At 44.3% G+C, this 23,215-nt stretch overlaps 1 protein-coding gene across 1 annotated transcript in view; it reads right to left on the bottom strand.

The window, feature by feature from the left end:
• Positions 1–23,215, bottom strand: part of ARID2 (AT-rich interaction domain 2) — a 736,417-nt gene that overhangs the window by 408,406 nt on the left and 304,796 nt on the right. The window contains exons 9-11 of the mRNA XM_029615213.1: positions 12,999–13,095; positions 12,707–12,916; positions 11,739–11,906 (exon numbers count right to left, since the gene is read on the bottom strand). Coding sequence (XP_029471073.1) covers positions 11,739–11,906; positions 12,707–12,916; positions 12,999–13,095 — 475 coding nt within the window. The remainder of the gene's footprint in view (positions 1–11,738; positions 11,907–12,706; positions 12,917–12,998; positions 13,096–23,215) is intronic.

The raw sequence follows: 23,215 nt of genomic DNA, 5'->3' as shown, positions 1-23,215 counted from the left end.
GAGATCAAGAGAACATAATGATTCTCCTTTGTTTAGAAAGGAAAAATGGTTCCTAGGGAAATCAACTTGAGGTATTTGTTCAAGGACCTTTGGTCTACAATGGGACAGTATCCAGGAAGTACTTGGGAGTAAAATTCCTGACCTCTATTCTACAGTGGGATAAATTCATCAGTTTTTGTCTATAAACGCAAGTAGAGCTCCATTTCCAGCTATTCTTGCTGAGGAAAGGAAGGAACAGAACCCGTGAGTGAGATTTTCAATAGATGTGATTTGTAGCCCTCCTTTATAATCTTGAGAACCCATCTGTCAAAGGTTATGAAGGACCAACAGTTTTTGCAAAATTGTATCCACCCCTTTTTCCCTCCCCCAATAGACAGACAGACCTCTAAGGAGACTGGGATTCTGATTATGTGCTCTGCATCCCAACACCCATACCAGGTTTTGACTAGGTGATTCTATGGGGTTTTGAGCTTCTAAATCGCATGTGTGATGCCTTAAGCTCTGCTGCTGATGGAGGATCTCTGTTTTTCCTCTGTGATCTACCCTGATAACTCCTTGAGGTGGTTTGGAAGTTGTATCCAAGAGAGGTAGAAACATAGAGCAGTTGTCCTTGATAAGATCCATTGTTTCCATAACCCCTGCCCCCAAAAGGGTCTGTGTACATTACAGTATGTTTGCAAGTCTGTCCCTCATGTCCTTTTTCTCAGACCTGAGGCCAACAATCATGAGTGTCTAAAGGTGCTAATAGCTCCTGCCAAAGCTCTCGATATTATTTCACAAGCATTGCAGATAGAGCAAATCAGATCCATACTCTTTACAGTTCAGTGGTATCCTTTGGTTATCTGGATGCAATATATACTGTCTACCTTCTTACCCACATTCTCCAGTGTACATGCAATGCCACTAATTCCTTAGAGGCATTGAGGTACCTGGGGAGACATAACAGTGGTGCCGTAGGTTGTCTCTCAACAACTAAATGGTCTCAGCCACTGTCTGCACAAAAACTGGGAAAGACAGGTATGCAGGAGAGACTTATTACTCACCTGTGGAGGAAAGCGGTCAGAAGGGAGATCAGGATAATATTCCTTTTCAGAATAAAATTCTTCAGATAAACAAGCTAGATACCAGAACTCTTCAGACTCAGCATTATAAACTGAGCTATAGTCAAAGATGGCAATGGTCCTCAAGCCACAGTTTCAGTAGTCTTATGATATAACTCCTTGGTCTGAAGGTAGCTTAACAGCTGGAGAGGTTTCCATCTCTGAAGCTGTTTGGCGTTGACATGGCATGGATGGCACCAATGCCCAGTCTTCAGTGCTGAGATTACTGATTTTGATGCCAAACCATCAGTGCCATGTTGAAGGATGAAGGACTGGTTCAATGGGCAACAAAGACAGTGCAGAGATGCTCAATGCCAGCACATCAACTTGCTTGTGATGCCAACTGAAAGCCTTGAGAATTCTTCTTTCCAGTTCTCTCTCAAAAAATGCATAGGCTAAAAAGTGCAGTTGCTTACCTGTAACAGGTGGTCTTCTAGGACAGCAGGATATTAGTCCTCACATGTGGGTGACATCATCAGATGGAGCCTGGCACAGTAAACTTTTGTCAAAGTTTCTAGAATCTTTGACCAGCACACTGAGCATGCCCAGCCTGTGGCTATCCGTGCGTCCACGCGAGGTCCCTCTTCGGTCTCGTAACATAGAAGAAAAATACAAGCGAAAAAATAAAACACAACTGGAGGGAGAACCCAACTCCATGGGGAGATGGGTGGAATTCCTGAGGACTAACATCCTGCTGATCTAGGAGAATACCTGTTACAGCTAAGCAACTGCACTTTCTCCTAGGACAAGCAGGATGGTAGTCCTCACATATGGGTGAGTACCAAGCTCCCTACCGTCAGAATTAACAGAAAAGACCAACTGTGATCAAACAAGGTGCCAACACGCACAACAAGTGCGATGCTGTAGGTTGGCAGAGAACTGTCTGGTTCCCACAGAAGCATGAACATGAAGAGCTGGGCTCAGGTCTGAACAGGTTGCGCAGGACAGATTGCCCGAAAGCACTTCCTGACGCCCGTCCTTGTTTAAGCAGTAGTGAGCCACAAATGCATGAAGGGAACTCCAGGTTACAGATCAGCAAATTCTGACGATGGGGACTGCACGCAAATGAGCCACTGACATAGCCCGCACAGAGTGAGCCCTTTACTCTGCTGGCTAGTGGGAGGCCTGCATGCTCATAGCAAAAGGCAATACAATTCGCCAGCCAGTTTGACAAGGTCTGTTTACCCACTGCCACTCCCAGGCAGTTGGGATCAAAGGATACGAACAGCTGGGTGGACTGCCTGTGGCTGGCTGTATGATCTAGGTAGAAAGCTAAGGCCCGTTCGCAGTCCAAGGTATAAAGAGCCCGTTCCCCCGGGTGGGAATGAGGCTCGGAAAGAAGGTGGGTAAAACAATGGACTGATTGAGTTAGTTACTACCTTGGGCAGAAACTTAGGATGCATTCGTAAGACTACACTATTGTAGAAGAACCTCGTGTATGGCGGGTAAGTCACCAGAGCCTGAAGCTCACTGACCTTGTGAGCCAAAGTAATCGCCACCAGGAACATATTTCCAGGTGAGGAACTTCAGATCGAAGGATTGCAGCGGCTCAAAGGGAGAGTGCATGAGCCATGTCAGGACAATGTTGAGGTCCCAGGACGTAACAGGAGGCTGAAGAGGGGGCCTTCAGCTGGAGGAGGCCTCGCATAAAGAGGCCAGCTAAAAATGGCACCGAGACAGGTGTGCCAGCGACACCTCGATGGTATGCAATGTCAGCGCTGAGGTGGACCCTGACTGAGCTGGTTTGAAGCCCAGACAAAGAGGTACCACAGATAGTCCAACAGCCGAGGGAGGGGACATGAGAAAGGATCCAAGTCATGCCCCATACACCAGATGGAAAACCTTTTCCACTTCAAACTGTAGGACTTCCTGGTGGAAGGCTTCCGAGTCGCCACCAGTACCTGCAAGACAAAGTCCGAGAGCGCAGGGGCTGAAGGATACGCACTCAACATCCAAGCCATCAGCGCCACGCCCGGAGGTTCGGATGACGCAGGGTGCTCTGATTCTGGGAGATGAGGTCGGGTGCTGTCCCCAGGCGGACGGGGGTTCACACCGATAGGTCCTGCAGGAGCGGGAAGCAGGCCTGTCGGGGCCAAATGGGAGTCTCAAGTTTCACGGTCCCTCTTTCATGTTGAAGTTTCAACAATGTCTTCAAGAGGAGTGGTAGAGAAGGTTATGCATAGAGTAAGCCTCTCCCCTAGTGGAGGGAGAAGGCATCGCAGGCCAGATGCCCACCCCCTGACCACAGGGAGCAGAACTTGCTCACCTTGTGGTTTTGGGGAGGCAAAAGTAGTCCACATCCAGTGTGCCCTGCCGATGAAACAGTTTGGTCACTACCTCCGGGTTGAGGAACCACTCGTGGGGCTGGAAGGAGCAGCTTAAGCAGTCCGCCAGCACATTCAGATGCCCCAGCAGGTATGTGGCTCGCAGAGCCATCCCCTGCAACAGGCCCAGGTCCACATTTGCACTGCCTCACACAGAGCAGGAACAAGCCTGTGCCACCCTGCTTGTTAATATACATCGCAACTTGGTTGTCCGCCAAACGAGGACTTCCTTGTGTCACAACTGGTCTCTGAATGCCCACAAGGCATAATGGATCGCCCGAAGCTCCAGGAAGTTTATTTGACACCGGGCTTCGGAGGAACTCCAGAGACCCTGCGAGTGGATGCCTTTCAGATGGGCTCTCCAGCCCTGAGGAGAGGCATCAGTGGTTAGGACCACCTGAGGCGGAGCAACTTGGAAGGGCAGCCCCCTTTCCAAGTTGCAGAGATTTTCCCACCAGGACGGAGACACCAGTAGAGGGTCCGGGACTACAATGAGGGTCTCGTGGTCTTGGGAAGCCTGTCGCCATTGGGACCACAAGTCCATTGAGCCCTCCGCATGCACAGGCGGGCGAAGGAGGTCACATGGACAGAAGCTGCCATGTGGCCTAGCAGACGGAGCAGATACTTGCCGGCTGTTCCGAACAACGATGGCCAGCGAGGAGAGGGCAAGAGACCGATCCTGGGGCAGCAATGCTCTCGCCTGTGCCGTATCCAGTCTGGTTCCAATGAAGTCCAGCCGAGGAGACGGACAGAGATGAGACTTGGAGTAATTGTTGGTGAGGGTGGCGCCCCTGGAGCTGGTGCGACGTGTGCGATCAGTGGAGGTTGGAGGATAATATTTTCTCTGCCTGTAAAAGGGTTTCCGGGGCCCCAGTCTGGAGAACTTCTTGGCCAAGGGGGGAGTATCAGAAGCGTCAGTGGAAAGCTGTTGAAGGGTGTCATAATGGTCCTTCAACTGCACTATCGCATCCTGGACCTTATCCCCGAAGAGGTTTTCACCTGGGCAGGGGAGGTTGGCTAGCCGTTCCTGTATCTCCGGACAAAGGTCGGAAGCTCTGAGCCAGGCCATTCTCTGGGCGCCGATGCCTACCGCTGCCATGTGGGCCGCTGTCTTGAAGACATCATAGGTGAACACACCTCATGCTTGCTTGCCTCCAGACCCAGCAGGACGAAGCCCAAAAGTGCCTCCTGCTGTTGTTGAGACAGTTTTTCAGCAAAGTCTTGGACCCATTTCCAGAGGTTCTGGTTGTACTGGGTCATGTAGAGCTGATAGGTGGCAATGCAGGCAACCAGCATAGCGCTTTGGAAGACTTTCCTGCCCAGGGCATCAAGCTTGCTATGCTCTAGCCCCGGGGGGGGGGGGGGGGGTGGGGGGGAAGACGTATTTGCGGGAGCGCTGGGTCTTTTTTTATTTTTTAAAGCGGACTCCACGACCACCGACTGGTGGGGGAGGTGCCCCTTCTCAAACCCCATGGCTTGCTGTACCAAGTAGGTGGCATCCGCCTTTCTGTTGATGGGGAGATAGAAATGGGGTGCTCCCACATGATGAGGAGGAGATGCTTAAAGATGTCATGAATAGGAACCGCCACAATCTCCTTAGGAGCATCGACAAACTAGAGTACTTCCATCTTCTTATGTTACGCGTCCTCCTCTGTGAATAGCTGAAAGGGAATGGTTTCAGCCATAGCCCTAACAAACCCCAAAAAGGACAGGTCCTCAGGGGGTGATCTGCACCATTCCTCTAGTGGGGAGGGCTCCAAGAGGGGGTCATCCGAGTAATTGGAGGACAAATCTGTGGAGTCAACACCCCAAGGGTCACAGGGCCCCTCCTCCTCACTAAGACCAGCGTGGCGTGGGCGAGGTCCATGAGGGGGATCCGCCCTGGGTTCCGATGGCTTCAGGGGCCTTGAGGGCACTGCAGGAATCGACAGTTCCCCCGGTTTTAAGGGGACCGGAGGCTGCGGGAGGCTGGAAGGATCTGGCAAGGGCTCAGGGAACTGTGGCCTGGAGAACACAGTACCAGCCGTATCTTCCTCCTCGGAGGACCCGAGAATTGGGATTGCTCCAGTGGAGGGCATCGGTGGCCGATGGGGGAATCGAAGGCCTCTTGGGCACTGATGGTGTTTGAAGGGCCCCTATAAGTACGCCCAGACACTCGAGCAGAGGTATGAGTATCGACAGTGGAGGCTCGAGCACCAGAATGGGGGCCGGTGGCACTGTCGGCTCAATGCTCTAAAGCGCTTTAAGCACTGTGGTTTGTACCCTGCAGTCCAACTCCTCCTGAAAGTCTGGGGTGGCCAGGACTGAGGGAGGGGGACAAGGCATCACCGGCTCCTCCTCGGGTCCCTGAGGTGGCACAGTGACCTGGCTCTTCAAACAGGCATTCCCTGAATAGCACCCCACCCTCCTCTTCACCCCCTAATTCACCCCATAGCAGATTCTACATTAGCATTAGATTATTGCCTTAATGAAAGCACATAGTACTGTTTGTATTATCGTAATATAGTATGTATTTCTTCTAATATTATTAAGTTGATATGTATATTTATTTCCCTATTGCATATATATATATATCCTCTACATCCACTTTTCTTATCAAGTTTCTCCGTACATCCCTCTCCAAGTTTCATGCACCCTGTTCCAAGTACTGCGTTTTTCCATGTATTTATTTATTTTAAAGTTTTTCTATACCGGCATTCGTGATACAATCATATCATGCCGGTTTACAGTTAACAGGGAGTGTAAAAAACAGAACATTGAACATGTGCATAGAACCGTAAAGTTACATTAAAACAAGGTTTATCTAACAGGGGGAGGAAAGAGAGTTAGATGAACTGAGCAATTTTAAGATTAATTATTTACATTATATTGTAGGGTCTCATTGAATTTGTTGCTATACTTTAGTTAGGATCTGGGAAGGCTTGTTTAAACAGCCAAGTCTTAAGTCTTTTTCTAAAAGTTATTAGGCAAGGTTCTTGTCTCAGATCCGAGGGAATAGAATTCCATATCGAGGGACCGGCTGTGGAAAAGGCCCGGTCTCTAAAAGTTAGATGGTGTGTGGATTTGGTTTGTGGAACGATTAATGATCCTCTGTAAGCTTCTCTGATGGGTCTGGTGGAGGTATGTCGTCTGAGAGGGATTTGTAGATCGAGTGGAGCATGGTGATAGATTGCTTTATAGATGATGGTGATGGACTTGTGAATGACTCTGAAGTGTATTGGCAGTCAGTGTAAGTTTTTGAGAATGGGGGAGATGTGATCTCTTCTCCTGGTGTTTGTCAGTATTCTCGCGGCCGAGTTTTGGAGCATCTGAAGAGGTTTAATAGAAGCAGAAGGGAGACCAAGTAGGATAGAATTACAGTACTCTATCTTAGAGAAGATTACTGCTTGAAGGACTGTTCTGGAAGTCTCGCACATGAAGGAGAGGTTTGATTCTTTTCAGGACGTTAAGTTTATAAAAGCCGTCTATTGTCGTTTGTTTGATGAAGGATTTTAAGTTGAGATAGTTGTCGATTATTACTCCTAAGTCCCTTGTTTGAATAGTGGGTAGGTTGGTTGATGGACATAAAGAGAGGATACTATTTTCTGGGGAGATGAGAAGGATTTCCGTTTTAGCTGTATTTAGTATCAGATTTAAACTGGCGAGAAGGAGATTGATCTCTCGGAGGCAGTCTTCCCAAAATTCCAGTGTTTTAATGATGGATTCTTTGATGGGTATCAGGATTTGCACATCATCTGCGTATATGAAGTGCATTAGTTTCAAGCAAGTTAGGAGTTGGCAAAGCGGGCAGAGGTATATGTTGAAAAGCGTGGGGGATAGGGAGGAACCCTCCGGAACTCCTAAGGATGAGGTGTAGTGGAGGGATTCTTTATTGTATATTTTAACCTTATAGCCTCTGTTGTTGAGGAATGTTTTGAACCAGGAAAGAGCAGTTCCAGTTATTCCTACGTCTGACAATTGGTTGAGGAAGATGGAGTGGTTAATGGTGTCAAAAGCAGCGGAAAAATCTAGGAGAATAAGTAAGAAGGATTTGCCTTTGTCAAGCCCCATGATGATGTGGTCTGTCAGGGATATGAGAAGGGTTTCCGTGCTTAATGCTTTACGGAAACCATATTGTGAGGGGTATAGTATTTTGTGGTCTTCGATATAGTTAGAGAGTTGCGTGTTGACTAGCTTTTCCATGATTTTGGCTATAAACGGAGTTTGGGCGGTAGTTGTTAGGATCCTTTGGGTCTAGATTGGGTTTCTTAAGGAGCGGTTTGAGAGAGGCTAGTTTAAGGTCATCTGGAAAGAGTTCCCATGATAATGAACAGTTAATGATGTCAGCCAGTGATTTGGAGATGGTGTCTGGTATTAGCAGGAGAAGCTTTGTTGGGATTTGGTCAAGTGGGTGAGAGGAAGGTTTCATTTTCTTTAGTAATAAGTGGATCTCTGAGGCAGAGATAGGTTTGAATGATTTGAAGGAGATTCCTTTATTTGGTAGCTGAAGTGAATTAGTAGGAGAGGAGGTGCTAGGGGGCAATCGTGTTAGAAGGTTGGAGATTTTGGCTTGGAAGAAGAGAGCCAGTTCATCAGCTTTAGATTGTGCTTGGTCATTGGGTATATCTGGTGCATTGATTTGTGTCAGGTTAGATACGTAAGCAAAAAGAGCTTTCGCATCGAAGACAAGGTCATGGATCTTGTGGGCATAGTAGTCCCTTTTGGATCTTAAGGTAGAGTTCCTGTAGTGATGGAGGGCTAGTTTGTTGGCGGATAGCGTGTTGGGGCAGGGGGCCTTACGCCATCTATTTTCTTTTTGCCTTAGGCTCTGTTTGAGTTTGCAAAGTTCGTTGGTGAACCATGGTTGTCTTATTGAGGAATTGGGGTTTAGTTTTTTTGTTGAAAGAGGACATAGTTTATTAGCTACTGCCTCCGTGATGTTGTTCCAGGAAAGGATGGCTGAGAGGGTCAGTGAGGTCTATGCGTGGGAGTTCTGAAACGAGCTGGATGCTGAGGTCCTCGGAAGAGCAGGGTCTTCTGTAGGGAAATGAAGATTGCGAAGGGAAAGCTTTCCTGATTTCTGTAAGAGTGAAGGTGGCGGTGATTAGAGAGTGATCTGACCACGGGACCTGGGTACATGTTGGGGGGGGGGGGGAGCGTATTTGATTCCAAAATTTACGAAGATGAGGTCCAGAGTGTGGCCAGCTTTGTGGGAGGGCTTGTTGACGATCTGTTTGAGGCCCATGGCTGAGAGGGCGGTGAGAAAAGCCTCGCAGTTGGTAGTGAGATTAGGATTATCGACGTGCAAATTGAAATCTCCTAAAATTACCACCGGGGATTTCAGGTTCAGGTGTGTTGCAATTATTTCCACGATGGGGGACGCATCTGATTCAAGAAGGCCTGGGGGGGCGTAGACGAGGAGGACTTGAAGTTGGGCTGTTTTGAAAAGTCCTACTTCTGGTTTAGAGTCAGACTTTACTGGGAGTTGGGAGAATCTCAGATCTTTTTAGCTGCCAGTAGAATGCCACCTCCCCTTTTTTTGTGACGAGGAAGGGAGAAGAAGTCATAGAGGTGGGTGGGGAGTTGATATATTATTGCTATATCCGTCGGTTTGAGCCAGGATTCTGTTATGGCGCAAATGTCCGGGTTCGAGTCTAGAAGATAGTCATTGAGAATTAGTGATTTTTTGGAACGTGATTGTGTACTGAATAAGTTAGGGAGAAAAGTGTTAGGCCTAGTAATTGGGTAAGAGGTGAGATCGTGATTGGGATGAGGGTCTTGAGGTTGCGGGCTCGGTGTGTCATAGTTGTTTTTCCTGTGGTGAAGGGATTGTGTTGAAGAATTGAAATCGGAAAGCTCGGAGTCATTCTAGACTTTTTGTGCCAGAGAGGAGGTGGTTGAAAATTTGAGTGAGCTGGATGGGTGCTAGAGGAAGGTTTGATAAATGCTGATGTGGCTGACTGTTGGATCACGCTGGAGGAATGCTGGGGTGGATTCTGAGATGGATGACTGCTGGATGGATGACTGACTGCTGGATGGATGACTGCTGGAACAGATTTGGAGCCGGCGGGGTGAATGTTGGTAGAGAGTGCTGGAACAGGTATGATGTTAAACTGATATGATGTTCCTACGAATACCGGCATATAAAAGCGTCAAATAAATAAATAAATAAATATCAGTGGGGAATGCCTGGGACTACCAGGGGCATCAGAGGATGGGGCCTCTGATGGCTGGTGTTGCTTTGGTGGTGGCTCGGCAGCCGCCAGTGCCGTACCGGAACCAGGGCTATGGACCAACAGCAACCGGTGGCGATGTTTTTGGGACCTCCCTCTGTGCTCGGCCCAGTCTTTCCCCAGTTCCGAGGAAGCAGAGGATCCCGATGTCCGGGACAGTGGTGAAATCATCAAGGATTTATCACCGTTCCCACGATCCTTCGAGGTACTAGCAAGAGAAATAGCAAGGGGGAGCGTGTCGAGAGGCTCCCCACGATCTCTTGGGGTTGATGGCCCCCAACTTTGGGGCCCCGAAAAGTTTCTCCATCTTATTGAGATGCACCCGACGGCCTTTGGGGGTCATCTGGTCACACAGATACCCATGGACTTCGTGCGAAGCCCGCAGGCAGAGGATGCAAACCTCATGCGGATCCTTGATGGACATGGTCCACGGGCACTCGGGGCACGACAAAAACCTGTCGACACCAGGAAAAAACACACAGTGTGCGATCGATGACCAGCGGTCACCATCAGGTGAGGGTTGGAATTGACCACAAAGTGAAAAAATTCAGCAAAAACCTACCAGACCGAGGAAGATGGGAAAACTCGATACTTGTCGAGAAAACAAGAAAAGTTTGAGAGCTCCACAAACCGTGAAGCAACTGCACTGCAGAAAAGAAGTGACTGAAAGGGGACCTCGAGTGGACACGTGGATAGCAGCAGGCTGGGCATGCTCAGTGTGCTGGTCAAAACTTCTAGAAATTTTGACAAAAGTTTTCCATGCCGGACTCCATCCGATCATATCACCCACATGTGAGGACTACCATCCTGCTTGTCCTAGGAGAATTAGAAAAATCTCAGCAGGAGACAACAGGTACTTCTGGATGGCCAAAATTGATATACTAACGGCTGTGGTTTAGATCCGCGGACACTACTGCAACTGAGTAGTAATCTGGGAGGCTGTGGCCACTTGAGAGTGCATATAGCATGTGCCACAATCTCCTTATTCTCGATCTAAAAAGGAGAATAGTGTCAAGGCTTTGGCGCCTTCATCTGATGTTTGGTTCTAACCCGCTTTGGATTCAAGTTTGATCCAGAGGAAGCCTTATCTTATGCTACAGGAGGGTTCCCTGTTCCTGGGCCTACATTTCAATCTTGGCTCCAATAAGGGTGCTGATTGATCATTAGCAGTTGGTACAGCTCCTGCGTTCTTCAGAACAGATGTCTTCAGTGCCAGTGATGGAAAACTCATTTTTTTCTTTGTAGAGAATATGTTGTGCAATTTAAATTTGTGGAACTTGGCAGTCCTAGGTAACATCTTTGAGCAGATGCCACAACTGTAGATATTGTGTTATAGCCCAAGCAACGCAAGCAGATCTTGTGATGGACATCTTGCAACTGCAACAGGGGCAACATTTAAAATCACTGAACTTCTCAGTCATAGCTAGAAAAATAGACAAAGAAAATCAAAAGACATTTTTACATGACAAGGGTAGCCACGGCCACCAAAGAAGATTGCATCAAGGAAATAAATTATGGATCAAGCAGCTGCATTAAAAACAAAACAAAACACACATTTAAGAGGTGCTGAAGAATCCTGCCTAAATATGAGGCAGGAGTTGAAAAAAGCCCAATCATCATAGCTAAATCATGAAAAAATGAAGTTTACGGTAAGAGAGACCAAGGGGTTCTGAAAGGTGATGGCTGCATGAGAAATTCCACACATGCTCAGAAAAGCTATTCCAAGCTTTTCTAGAAGGCCCTGGAGATGTTTCATGTTAGTGCTGTTGGATGTATAACTAGTCACCCCTTCTTGTCCTTGGAGAAAATATATTTAAAAAACCAACAAAACAAAACATAGCACTAGGTGGATTAGGCAACTGATGTTGATTAAGTTTTTCACATGACAGCTGCTGCTTTGAATCATTTTGGGCCAACTTTTATAACGGATACATTTTAAAATGTTTGTCATGGGCTGTCAGTTTTAATGTATTCCATCAAAATTTGTGCAAAAACATTCAGCTCCGATGTAATATGTTTAAATTATATGACCTGAATTTCACATAAGATTTCTCACATCCATATATGCATTATACCCATTAATTTGCAGTAATATAACTAACCTGGGACAGGTGCACCATGGACCTGTGTAGGAACGTGCTCCACTGCCTGTGCTCTAACTTCTGAGACTACTTGATGGTTGGAACTTTGATGTTCAATTAGTTTCACTGCTGTAAGTGCATCAGGTCCAAACATCTGGAGGTCCGTAGAAACCAGGCATACTAACATATCTAAAATATTAAATATAAATACAATTTTCACAAAGCTGATATTCACCGGTGGCAGAGAATCAACCTATTTTCACTTTTTATGAAAATGAGTCTATCACTGTTAAGGGGACATTTTTCAATGACAGTTTAAATGATTTGTTTATTCCACTAATTTTTTTTTTAACTGTTGTTTTTTACTCATTAGCGTTATCATGGTTCACTATTTCTTTTACTAAAATAAATCAAAAAACAAATAAACATGGTATTTATTTTGCCTATATAGTTTGCTTTCATGTTGCAAAATGTTCAACCAACATCTGCTCCACCAGATAAAGGATCTCTTCAAATTTCATAATTGGTTCTTTTCTGGTTGTTCTCTCTTAAATGTTTGGCCATCAGAAAATGGCAAAGTGATCCATCCATAAATTCTCTTTTTAGTAACTTGGAAATAGTTTTAGAGTTAAGTCTTCAAAATAAACACTTTTTTCATCTATACCCTTTGGTACTCTTGAAATTTAATTAATTTTAATCCATCTGGGCAATGGGATCCTAAAGTAAAAAGAGTTTTTAAAATAAGTATATTTTCCTAATTATCTTCCTTGGAATAAACTTCAGATACTCCTCTCAAACCCTTATTCCCAACTACAATATACAACTCTCAATTACATACACTGATTTCTATAGGTAAAAGTGTCCAATAATGAAGACTAAAGATATTTTAGAAGCAATCCATTATGTTATAAAGACATCACATCCCACGATTTACCTCAACTATTTCTATCCAAATAAAAAGGTGAGCTTCTGTTTTTGTTCCATCTTACCTATGCTCTTGTCCACATTAGCAATTTTCATACAGGTCACGTCTCCCAGTTCTGTAAGCATGTATAGCACCTCAAGAGTAGAGATTACCAGCAGCACATCAGGTAAAGTGAGATGACAAATTATTTCCCTGTAGGACTCCTGATCCACATATTCGCAAATTAATACCCCGTTATCTTCAGCTTTACACAGATTTCCCAAGATTTCCATGGCTGGAAACAAATATTTCATTTTAATAAAGTACTAAGCTACTAACACTGACAAAAGTACTAGTGAACAGTCAAAAAACCTTACCCCTCATTTTCAAGAATCTATCCCTCGACATTAGACATTTTGTTATGGTATGAAATATTAGATGAGTAGCTTTGAAATCAACAGGATCCAACTGAAGCTAAAAATAAAATGAAGACATTTAAAAATTAGTTGAAACTATGGTTTTGTCAACACAACTATCTTAGTATTTTTCAGTAAAATGCTAACCTATACAAAACAAATGAACTAAATTGTTAGATATCTGTCAGGAAGCCCCAGTAAGAGATCTAAGAAATTCTGTAGCATATCCTTCAGACAAGATCAGCTATCTAAACCATCCAAGACAGATGTTTCACTAATCTACTCTTAAAGACCTCTAATAAAGGAGATGCCACGACTTACCTTTATAACTTGTGCTTGTACTGATTTTGCATTTATCAAGTTCTTCATATGGGTCCATATTCAGTGGCATTTAGCCAGATATCTTGGGAGTTAACCAACTAAATGGCGACTTTTAAATATTTCAACCACTTATCAAGCTATATTTTAGCCAGATAACATATGGGCGTTCCAGAGACATATCAACAGTAATCCTAAAGTTATCTTTAAGACAGTCGGGTATATTCAGTGGTGCAGCTGCACCACTGAATATCCTGCCAAAGTTAGCTAGACCAGATTATCCAGACTAATTTTGCAACCTACCCAGCAGCTGAATAATACCTCCATGTCTAACTAAAATCTGTACTGTTGAAATTTAAAGCAAGCAATTTTTGCTTGCTTTATCCCCAATAGAAATGAAGGACAATTTTTCACAGTCTTCTTTATAATCACTTTTACGTAACTAAATACTGCTCGCAAGCCACCACTCAGTCTAGGCTAAATAAACCAAATTCCTTCAGATTTACTAAGAGATCATATTATTTAGATTTTCTTTTGTTATTGCTATCTCTATTTCTCAACATCCTGGACACAGTAGTTAAAAAGGCTTACTAATGTTATCATGTATAGAATTACATGAATGGAAGAATTACTTCATTTATTTTACATGTGATACTCCAGGATGGAGACCACTTTTTCATGAATTCACAGAAGTACTACATTGCTTATTTATATTCAGTTTCATGTCTAATATAACCCCAGATTCTTTTCTGTGGTATTACTGCTATCCAGTCTTTCCCAATTTTATATTTACGGATTTGATCTTTCCATAGTAAGAAGAGTATGCTGCATTTTTCCTTGCTAAATTCCATCTATTTGATTCTGACAATTTCTCCTATTTATCAAGACCATATTATAAACACTTATAAGGGGACACATGTTCAAAAAAAATCTAAGAGAGTCAGCCTTATCCAGCTAACTCACAGAGGAAATTCAGTGGCATGGCTATACTGACAAATATATCTGAATAAGTCTTATCCGGTTAACTACTTTAGACCTGCTATTGAGCAGGTCTAACTTATCAAGTTAACTTAATTGGATAAGTCCACATATCGGCACTTATCCAGCTAAATTAGATGGATAAGTAACTCCTCCCAATTTTGTCCACATCCTGCTGACCACCTATCCAACTATTTTGCTGGATAAATACTTATCTGGTTAAGTGGTGGTGGTTGAAAGGGACCAGATATTCAGCTGCCGCCACTTAATCAGATAAGTCCCTACTTATGTGGCTAAATAGTGCTGAATATTGGCTGCAAGGTGTTTAACACTCCCCCCCCCCCCAAGTTGGCATTATTTGCAGAGGTTATAAATTTATTCACTATGCCATAACTGTAACATTAATAAAACTAACTTTATAGAACCCCACTTGATATTAAAACACTGATTATTACTCAGAAAGCAGAGTTGCTTACCTGTAACAGGTGTTATCCCAGGACAGCAGGATGTAGTCCTCACCTATGGGTGACATCACCAGACGGAGCCCTAGCACGGAAAATTTTCTGTCAAAGTTTCTAGAAACTTTTTACTGGCACAGTGAGCCTACTGAGCATGTCCAGCGTGCCATTATCCCTCAAGCCACAGGGGTCTCCCTTCAGTCTCATTTGTAACAATAAGTGTGAGCGAAAAATAAAATAATAAAACGTTTCAGACCCAACTCCATGGGGTGGCGGGTAGGTTTAGTGAGGACTACATCCTGCTGTCCTGGGATAACACTTGTTACAGGTAAGCAACTCTGCTTTATCCCAGGACAAGCAAGATGGTAGTCTTCACATATGGGTGATTAGCAAGCTACAGGCTGAATCATATTTGTTTTGGTCCAACAGCGTACAACTTGTGCAACAGGCACAACTGGTGTACTGTTGGAAAAAATGAGGCAGCCTGAAATCACAGCAGGTTGGATGTAGAAGGAGTTGGGACTATACTGAAAATAAGTTCTTTAAGACAGATTGTCCAAAGGCTGAATCTTGTTGTCCTTCCTTGTCCAAGCAGTAATGGGCTCCATGTTGCAGCTTTACAAATGTCAGCAATCGGAACTGAACGATAGTGTGCTACTGAGGTTGCCATTGCTCTCACTGAATGCGCTTTTACTCGTGCTTGGAGACGAAGGCCTGCTTTGTTATAGCAGAATTCAATACAGTCTTCCAGCCAACTGGAGAGAGTTTGTTTGCCCACTGCAACTCCCAGTTTGTTTTTATCAAAAGAAACAAAGAGTTGGTTGGATTTCCTATGGACTGCAGTGCGGTCTAGGTAAAATGCAAGTGCACGTTTACAGTCCATGGTGTGTAAAACTCTCTCGCCCTGGTGAGAGTTTTTGAGGCTTTGAGAAAAATGTGGGCAAGACTATAGACTGATTCAAGTGAAAGTCAGTAACCACCTTGGGAAGGAATTTAGGGTGAGTACAGAGAACCACTCGGTCATGTAGGAACCTTGTATAGGGTGAGTATGTTACAAGTGCTTGTAACTCACTAACTCTTCTAGCAGAAGTAATGGCTACTAGGAAGAGGACCTTCCATGTAAGAAATTTTACATCGCAGGAATCTATAGGTTCAGAAGAAGAACGCATGAGCCTTGTTAGTACTACATTTAGGTCCCATTCAGCGACTAGTGGCCGTAAAGGGGGCTTAAGTTGTAATAGACCCCTCATAAATCTACTCACAAGGGACTGCGCTGTTACTGGGGCAACCCCTATTCCCTTGTGGTACCCTGAGATGGCACTCAGGTGTACCCTCACTGAAGAGGTCTGGAGATCAGAGTCTGAAAGGTGCCAAAGATAGTCTAATAAAGATGGAGTGAGGCAGGAAAAAGGGTTTATATATTTTTGTGTGCACTATCTGGTAAATCTATTCCACTTAGAACGATATGATTTTCGTGTGGAAGGCTTTCGTGAAGCTACAAGCACTTGAAAGACATTAGTTGAAATGTTGAGTGGTTGGAGGATCAAGCTTTCAACATCCAAGCTGTGAGGGATACGGTCTGAAGGTTTGGATGGCGTAACTTGCCTTGGTTCTGAGTTATGAGAGCAGGCGATGTGCCCAGGCGAATTGGTTCTATGATCGAGAGGTCGAGAAGTAAGGGAAACCACACTTGTCGAGGCCAGTATGGGGCTATGAGTATCACTGACCCTTTGTCCTGCTGTAGCTTCACGAGAGTTTTGGCTATCAGCGGTATCAGAGGATACGCGTACAGGAAGCCTGAGTTCCAGGGTGAACAAAAGCGTCCATGGCTAACTGGTTTTGCTGCTTGTGCAGGAAGCAGAATCTGTCCACTTTATGATTCAGTTTGGATGCAAAGTGGTCTATTGTTGGTTGACCCCAGCATTGGAAGATTCTGGTCGCTACCACAGAATCCAGGGACCACTCATGGGGATGGAACTGATGGCTGAGGCGATCAGCAACTATGTTGTGTATACCTGCTAGATAAGTGGCCTGGAGAAACATGGAATGTGTTAGGGCCCAGTCCCAAATCTGCACAGCTTCTTGGCAGAGGAGATAAGAGCCCGTGCCTCCTTGTTTGTTCAGGTACCACATGGCAACTGTGTTGTCTGTTTGTATTAGAACAGTCTTGTGTGAAAGGCAGTCCTTGAATGCATAAAGAGCATAACGTATAGCTTGAAGCTCCAGGAAGTTGATTTGAAATGATGCTTCGAGCTTTGTCCAAGTACCTTGAGTCTGAAAATTGTCCACATGAGCTCCCCAACCTAAGGTGGATGCATCTGTGATTAAAGTTGCTTGCGAAACTGGTTGCTGGAAGGGTAGGCCTGTTAGCAAGTTGTTCGTGTTCGTCCACCAGAGAAGAGATAAACTGGTGGGTTATTTGAATTGGAGATGACAGTGGTTGAATGGCTTGGAGCCACTGTGATCTCAAAGTCCATTGCGTTATTCTCTTGGCCAGCCTGGCCATAGGAGTGACGTGGACCGTGGAAGCCATGTGGCCCAGCAGTGTAAGGAATTCATGGGCTGAAGCTGTTTTCTTTGCACGCAGAGAAGTAGCTAGTCTGTAGAGTGTCTGCTCGGTCGTTGGGCAGGAAGGCCTTTGCTACGGTGATATCCAACTCTGCTCCGATGAACTGTAGGAGGAGAGATGGAGTCAGTTGGGATTTTTGGTAGTTGATGAGAAATCCCAATGAGTGAAGCAGATTAATAGTGAGATTGAGAGCATTGAGAGGTCTTTGCTTGGATTGGCTCTTGATCAGCCAGTCGTCCAGGTAAGGAAAGACGTGTATGTGCTTCTTGCGTAGATGGGCTGCCGCTACTGCTAGGCACTTTGTAAAGACACGGGGTGCCGAAGGAAGTCCGAAAGGCAGGACCCGGTATTGAAAATGTTGATTTCCCACTAGAAAGCGCAGGTTCTTGCGGTGAGGTAGGAATATTGGAATGTGAGCATTTGAGCATAAGCATCTTGAAGATCCAGAGAACAGAACCAATCTCCTGTTTGTAAAAGTGGAAGCATGGTGCCTAAGGACACCATTCTGAATTTTTCTTTCCGTAGAAATTTGTTGAGATTGAGGAGGTCTAAGATGGGGCGGAAGCCTCCTGTTTTCTTTGAAATGAGAAAATAGCGGGAGTAGAATCCTATGCCCTGCTGAGGTCGGGGAACAGGTTCCATGACCCTGGCTCCCAGTAGGGTGGATAATTCTGACTCTAGAAGAGTTGTGTGATCTTTGCGTATACACAGTAAGTTGGGTGGGGAATGTCTGGGTACTGTGAGAAAGTTTAGACGGTAACCTTGTGTTATAATAGAAAGTACCCATTGATCTGTGGTGATGTGTATCCAATTGGGTAGAAAATGATGAACCCGGCCTCCTACTGGTAAATTTTGATTTGGATTTCTGGAAAGGCTGCTGTTCTCTGGGAGTTCTTCAAAAACCAGATGCTTGACCTGTTTCAGGGGGAGGCTGAGGCCTGGATGTTTTTGGTTGCCTAGGATGTCCTCTTTGAGGTGGCCTAGTTGTTCTTCCACGAGGAGCAGGTGGATAATACCTGCACGGTTGGTAGAATGTTTTGTTATTATCCTTTCTAGATGAGCGTCTTGCAGAAGAAGGGGCTTCTGTAGTGATTGTGGACAGTTGACACAGCGTTTCATTGTGATCTTTAAGTTGCACAACTGCATCTTGCACTTTATCTTCAAATAAGTTTTCGCCAGTGCAAGGTAAGTCAGCCAGTCTATCTTGGACCTCAGGCCTGAGGTCTGATGCTTTCAACCATGCCCATCTTCTGGCACTGATGCCGGTTGCTGCCATTCTGGAGGCTTTTTCGAACGAATCGTAGGCCGCACGTACCTCGTGCTTCCCAGCATCAAGGCCTTTATGTATGACAGTATTGAGGGTGTCCTGATGATGTTGTGGAAGATTTTCTGCTAGTTCCTGAATCTGTTTCCACAGATTTCTTTGGTATTGCATCATGTACAGCTGATATGAGGCAATTCTTGAGAAGAGCATGGAGCCTTGAAACATTTTGCATCCTAAATTGTCCAAAAACGTTTGCTCTTTGCCAGGTGGTGTTGATGAATGTGTACGAATCCTCCTTGATTTCTTTTGTGCTGGCAAACGAACGTCGGTATAAAAAAGCACTAAATAAATAAACAAACAAACAAACAGACTGATGTGGGAGTTGAGGTTTTTGGAAACCAGGTATATGCTGTACCAAATAAGTAGCATCTGTTCTTCTGTTCACTGGAGGAACAGTGCAGGGATGTTCCCAAAGTCGATGCTGCAGGTCTACCAGTAATTCGTGTACTGGTTATAGCCACTATTTCTTTTGAAGCATCAACGAATTGGAGTACTTCCAATGTCCTATGCCTCGTATCTTCCTCTGTTACTAGTTGAAAGGGGATTGTTTCTGACATTTCCCTTATGAAATTTGAAAAGGAGAGGTCTTCAGGTGGTGACTTTCTCCTTTCCTCTGGTGGAGAGGGTTCTGACAAGATATCTTCTATACAAGAATCAGTATCTACATCATCCCAGGTATCTGAAAAGGTGTGTTGTTGAGGACTTGAAGGAGGAATGAAGAATGGCATTGAAGGATGTAAAGTCATCAATGGATCCTTCGATGGTTTTGGCTGATGCTTTGGTGGCATCGATGGTAATGGTTGTGGCACCGATGGCACAGAGGAAAAACGTGGATGACTCGGTCCCCGAGAGTCCTGATGGTCCCAGCATCGGTTGAGGCATTGGTGACTGTGGATCAGAGTCAGTGCCTTCTTCATCCGATGTCCTGGAAATGGGTATCGGATCTTTCGGAGGTTGTGTCGGTTCCTTTGGCATTGGTGGCCCAGGTTGTGTGGTAGGGCACTGATCAATGCATTGAGTTTGGTAAGTAATGGAACGAACATCGATAGCTCCGGCATCGGTATTGGTATGGGGGCCGGCACCGGTGAATGTAGTTTCCGGAGGGCATCAATGACTGCCTGGTGGATAAATCCATCCAGTTCCTCCCGTATAGCTGATGAGGACAGAGCAGCTACAGGGGGTGGCAGACTCGGCGGAACTGGCTCCTCCACAGATCCCAGTGGGGGTGCAGTACCTGGCACCGATATCAGTGGGAATCGCCGTGGACGTTCTGGTGTCGAGGGCATAGTCGGCTCCTCTAACCTTGTCCTCTTTGGGGGCGGCTTGATGGCCACCGAAGCCGCTCCGGAATCAGTGCCGGCACCGGGTATGGATTCCTTTCGGTGCCGGTGTCTATGTTTTTCATGGTGCTTGGCCTGGTCTTTCCCCAGCGCCGAGGTAGATTTTGTCAATTAATTTGATGGTGTCGGAGACAGGTGGTCACCACTGCCTTCATGTACCCGGCGGATCTTTATTATCACTTTTTTGGGTACCCCTGCTGGTGAAGATTGTGTAGACGTAGATGGAATTAACTGTAGTTTAAACAGAGTTTCCATTTTTTTCCAGGCGAGCCCGTCTACCTTTCGCTGTCATTTCGGCGCATTTAGGACAAGAAGAAACATCATGTGCAGTGCCAAGGCATAAGACGCACTCATCATGGGGGTCGGTTATCGACATAGTACGAGAGTACGAGGGCACTTTGGGCACTTTCTAAACCCCATTGCCATGATGACAAAAGGTTGAGGCCTAACAGCCGTCGACGGCTTCAACTGCAAAATTAAGTGTTTTATTCACCGAAAAGGAGAAAAATGAATTTAAATGGGAGACCCCTATGAGGGGATATTTTTCTGAAGAATTGTTAATTTTTTTTCCGTGAGGAAAATTGTGTGAGGAATCACACAGAGCTCCTAACCGCGAGGCAAATTGCAGCGTGGAAAAAAAGAGACTGAAGGGAAACCCCTGTGGCTCAAGGGATAATGGCATGCTGGGCATGCTCAGTAGGCTCACTGTGCCAGTCAAAAGTTCCTAGAAACTTTGACAGAAAGTTTTCCGTGATAGGGCTCCATCCAGTGATGTCACCCATATGTGAGGACTACATCCTGCTTGTCCTGGGATATGTTTTTCCAAACAGCTATGCAACTGTCTAAAAGTAGCATTTTTCTAGCTTGTTTTCAAGTGTTATCATGTGAGACATGCAAAAGCCTGACATTGAGATACAGCATTGAGAAAAAGTTTGTGGACCCCCAGTATAAGAATTAGAAGTTCCTTACCATGATATCCTTGCTTATTGAAACCAGTCTTTTCTTATGCAATACAAAGAGTATAAATTAAGTGATTTTGTATTACTTGAGATACAATGATGTACAACGTAGAAACAATAAGACTAACTCAGAATAAGTGTGTGTGTGAGAGTGTGTGTGTTGTGTGAAATAGTGTGTAAACACCTAATTTCTTTAACATAGATAATTGCCTAATTAGAGTCAGGGATTTAAATAACTGGGTAGCAAGTAAACCAAATGAATTACCACATTATTGACACACACTGATGAAGAAACCATTATAATAGAGAGTTATATACCAGCTTGTTTTCATGCTCAATAAGCTCAGAAGTATGATCATAGATCTCTAAGTAAATTGTGCAAATTTTTTATTTAAAGAAAGTCCTTATGTTCATACACCAACTACAAAAGACATGAATAAAAATACTTCTCTCACTTTGCTGCACATCAGCCAGAGCAAAGACTAATTCCCCTGAAGCAGTTTAGCAAAACACAGGATCTGTGTCGAGTCTGGATCTGATGCCTCATAGTGAGATAAGTATTTTTACTCATATGACTTTTGTGGTTGGTGATTGCACATTTAAATAAGAAATTTGCACAATACACTCAAGAGACCTGAAAATAAGTTGGTGATTAGCTGTTTTATGGTGGTCTCTTACTTCATCAGTTTGTCAGTAGTGTAGTAGTTCACTGAGTTAACTGACTATTTCTGCAAGAATAAGTTTGGGAATCCTGACCTTCATAAAGGTCCAAAAGGTTTTGAGTATGGTCTTCACTATAAGAGAGGAAACATGTCACAATCAAAAGAAATTTCAGAGGGTCCTCTGAGAGGGTTACAAGACCATTTATAAAAAATTAGATGTTCATCCAGTTTCAGGCAATTTAAAATGGAAAAAGTTGAAAACTGTAACGTCTCTACCCAGGAACAGTCATCCTACCACGATCACCCCAAAAGCAAACCAGAAGATCATTCATAAAAGTCACAAAAATAAACAAAAAAAACCCCAGACTAATAAAGACCTGGAGGCCTCTCTCGCTCAACATATGTAAGGGTTCATGTGCCATCAGGAAAAAATTTAAAGTGAATGGTGGTCATGGGAGGATAGCTAGAAAAAAAACACTGCTCACCTCTGGTTCGCCAAAGAGCATATGGATGACCCACAAGAATTCTGGAATTATGTCCTCTGGATAGAGTCAAAAATGGAACTTTTCAGTCACAATAACAAACGTTTTGTTTGGTGAAAACCAAACAATATCTTCCAAAGTAAGAATCTCATCCCGTCTGTCAAGGATAGTGGTAAAGGCATTATGGTGAGGGGCTGCATTGCTATATCAGGACCTGGAGAGATTGTCATCACTGATAGAACATTGAATTGTGCTTTATATGAGAAAAGTCGAGAGAGGAATGTCAGGCCATCTATTCGTGAGCTGAAGCTGACCAAAAATAGGTCATGTAGCAAGACAACAACCCTAAATATTCAAGTAAATCCAATACAGAATCACTGAAGAAGAGATTTTGTGTTTTGGATTGGCCAAGTCAAAGTCCTGGCTTAAGCCTAACTGAAATGTTGTGTCAATTCCTGAAGCAAGCTGCTCATGCAAGGAAGCCTTCAAATGTTAGAATTAAAACAGTTCTGTGTGGAACAATGGACCAATTCACAAGGGCAACGAGGGAGGCTGATCAACAATTATAGGAAATATTTAGCTGAAGTAATTGCTGCTCAAGGAGTTGCCACCAGTTACTGAATTAAAGGTGGCTTACTTTTTTTTTTTTTTTTACACAAGGATACTTACTGTTGAATCCTTTTGTTGAATAAATAATAAAAAATATATCCTATTTGTCTGCATTATTTAATGGTATTATCTCTCTTATCAAGGTTTAGATTAGGATCTAATTGTTTGAGTATAAATTGTTCTAAAATATAGACCATTCTAGGTTCACAAACTTTTTCTTAGCACTATATATCACATCTATAGCTTCTTCCTTAACGACAAGACTATTACCTTGTCACAAAGGAAAATTAAGCTGCTTTAAATGATTCCGTGTCAAAAAACCTTGGTTGTTTCTTGAGTCCTTATCATCTAAGTGCTTACAAAATGATTTGTTCTACTATGTTGCTAGGTATTTTAGTCAACTGATCTGATTTAATTTTTGCATTTTCATAATGCCCCTAAATCAGTGTGCTATATAACAAATTTCATTCAGGTATGAA

This window comes from Rhinatrema bivittatum, chromosome 9, assembly GCF_901001135.1.
Source record: "Rhinatrema bivittatum chromosome 9, aRhiBiv1.1, whole genome shotgun sequence".
NCBI classification, from domain to species: domain Eukaryota; kingdom Metazoa; phylum Chordata; class Amphibia; order Gymnophiona; family Rhinatrematidae; genus Rhinatrema; species Rhinatrema bivittatum.
The sequence above is the reverse complement of the archived record's forward strand: the minus strand, read 5'-3'. Positions and strand labels throughout refer to the sequence as shown.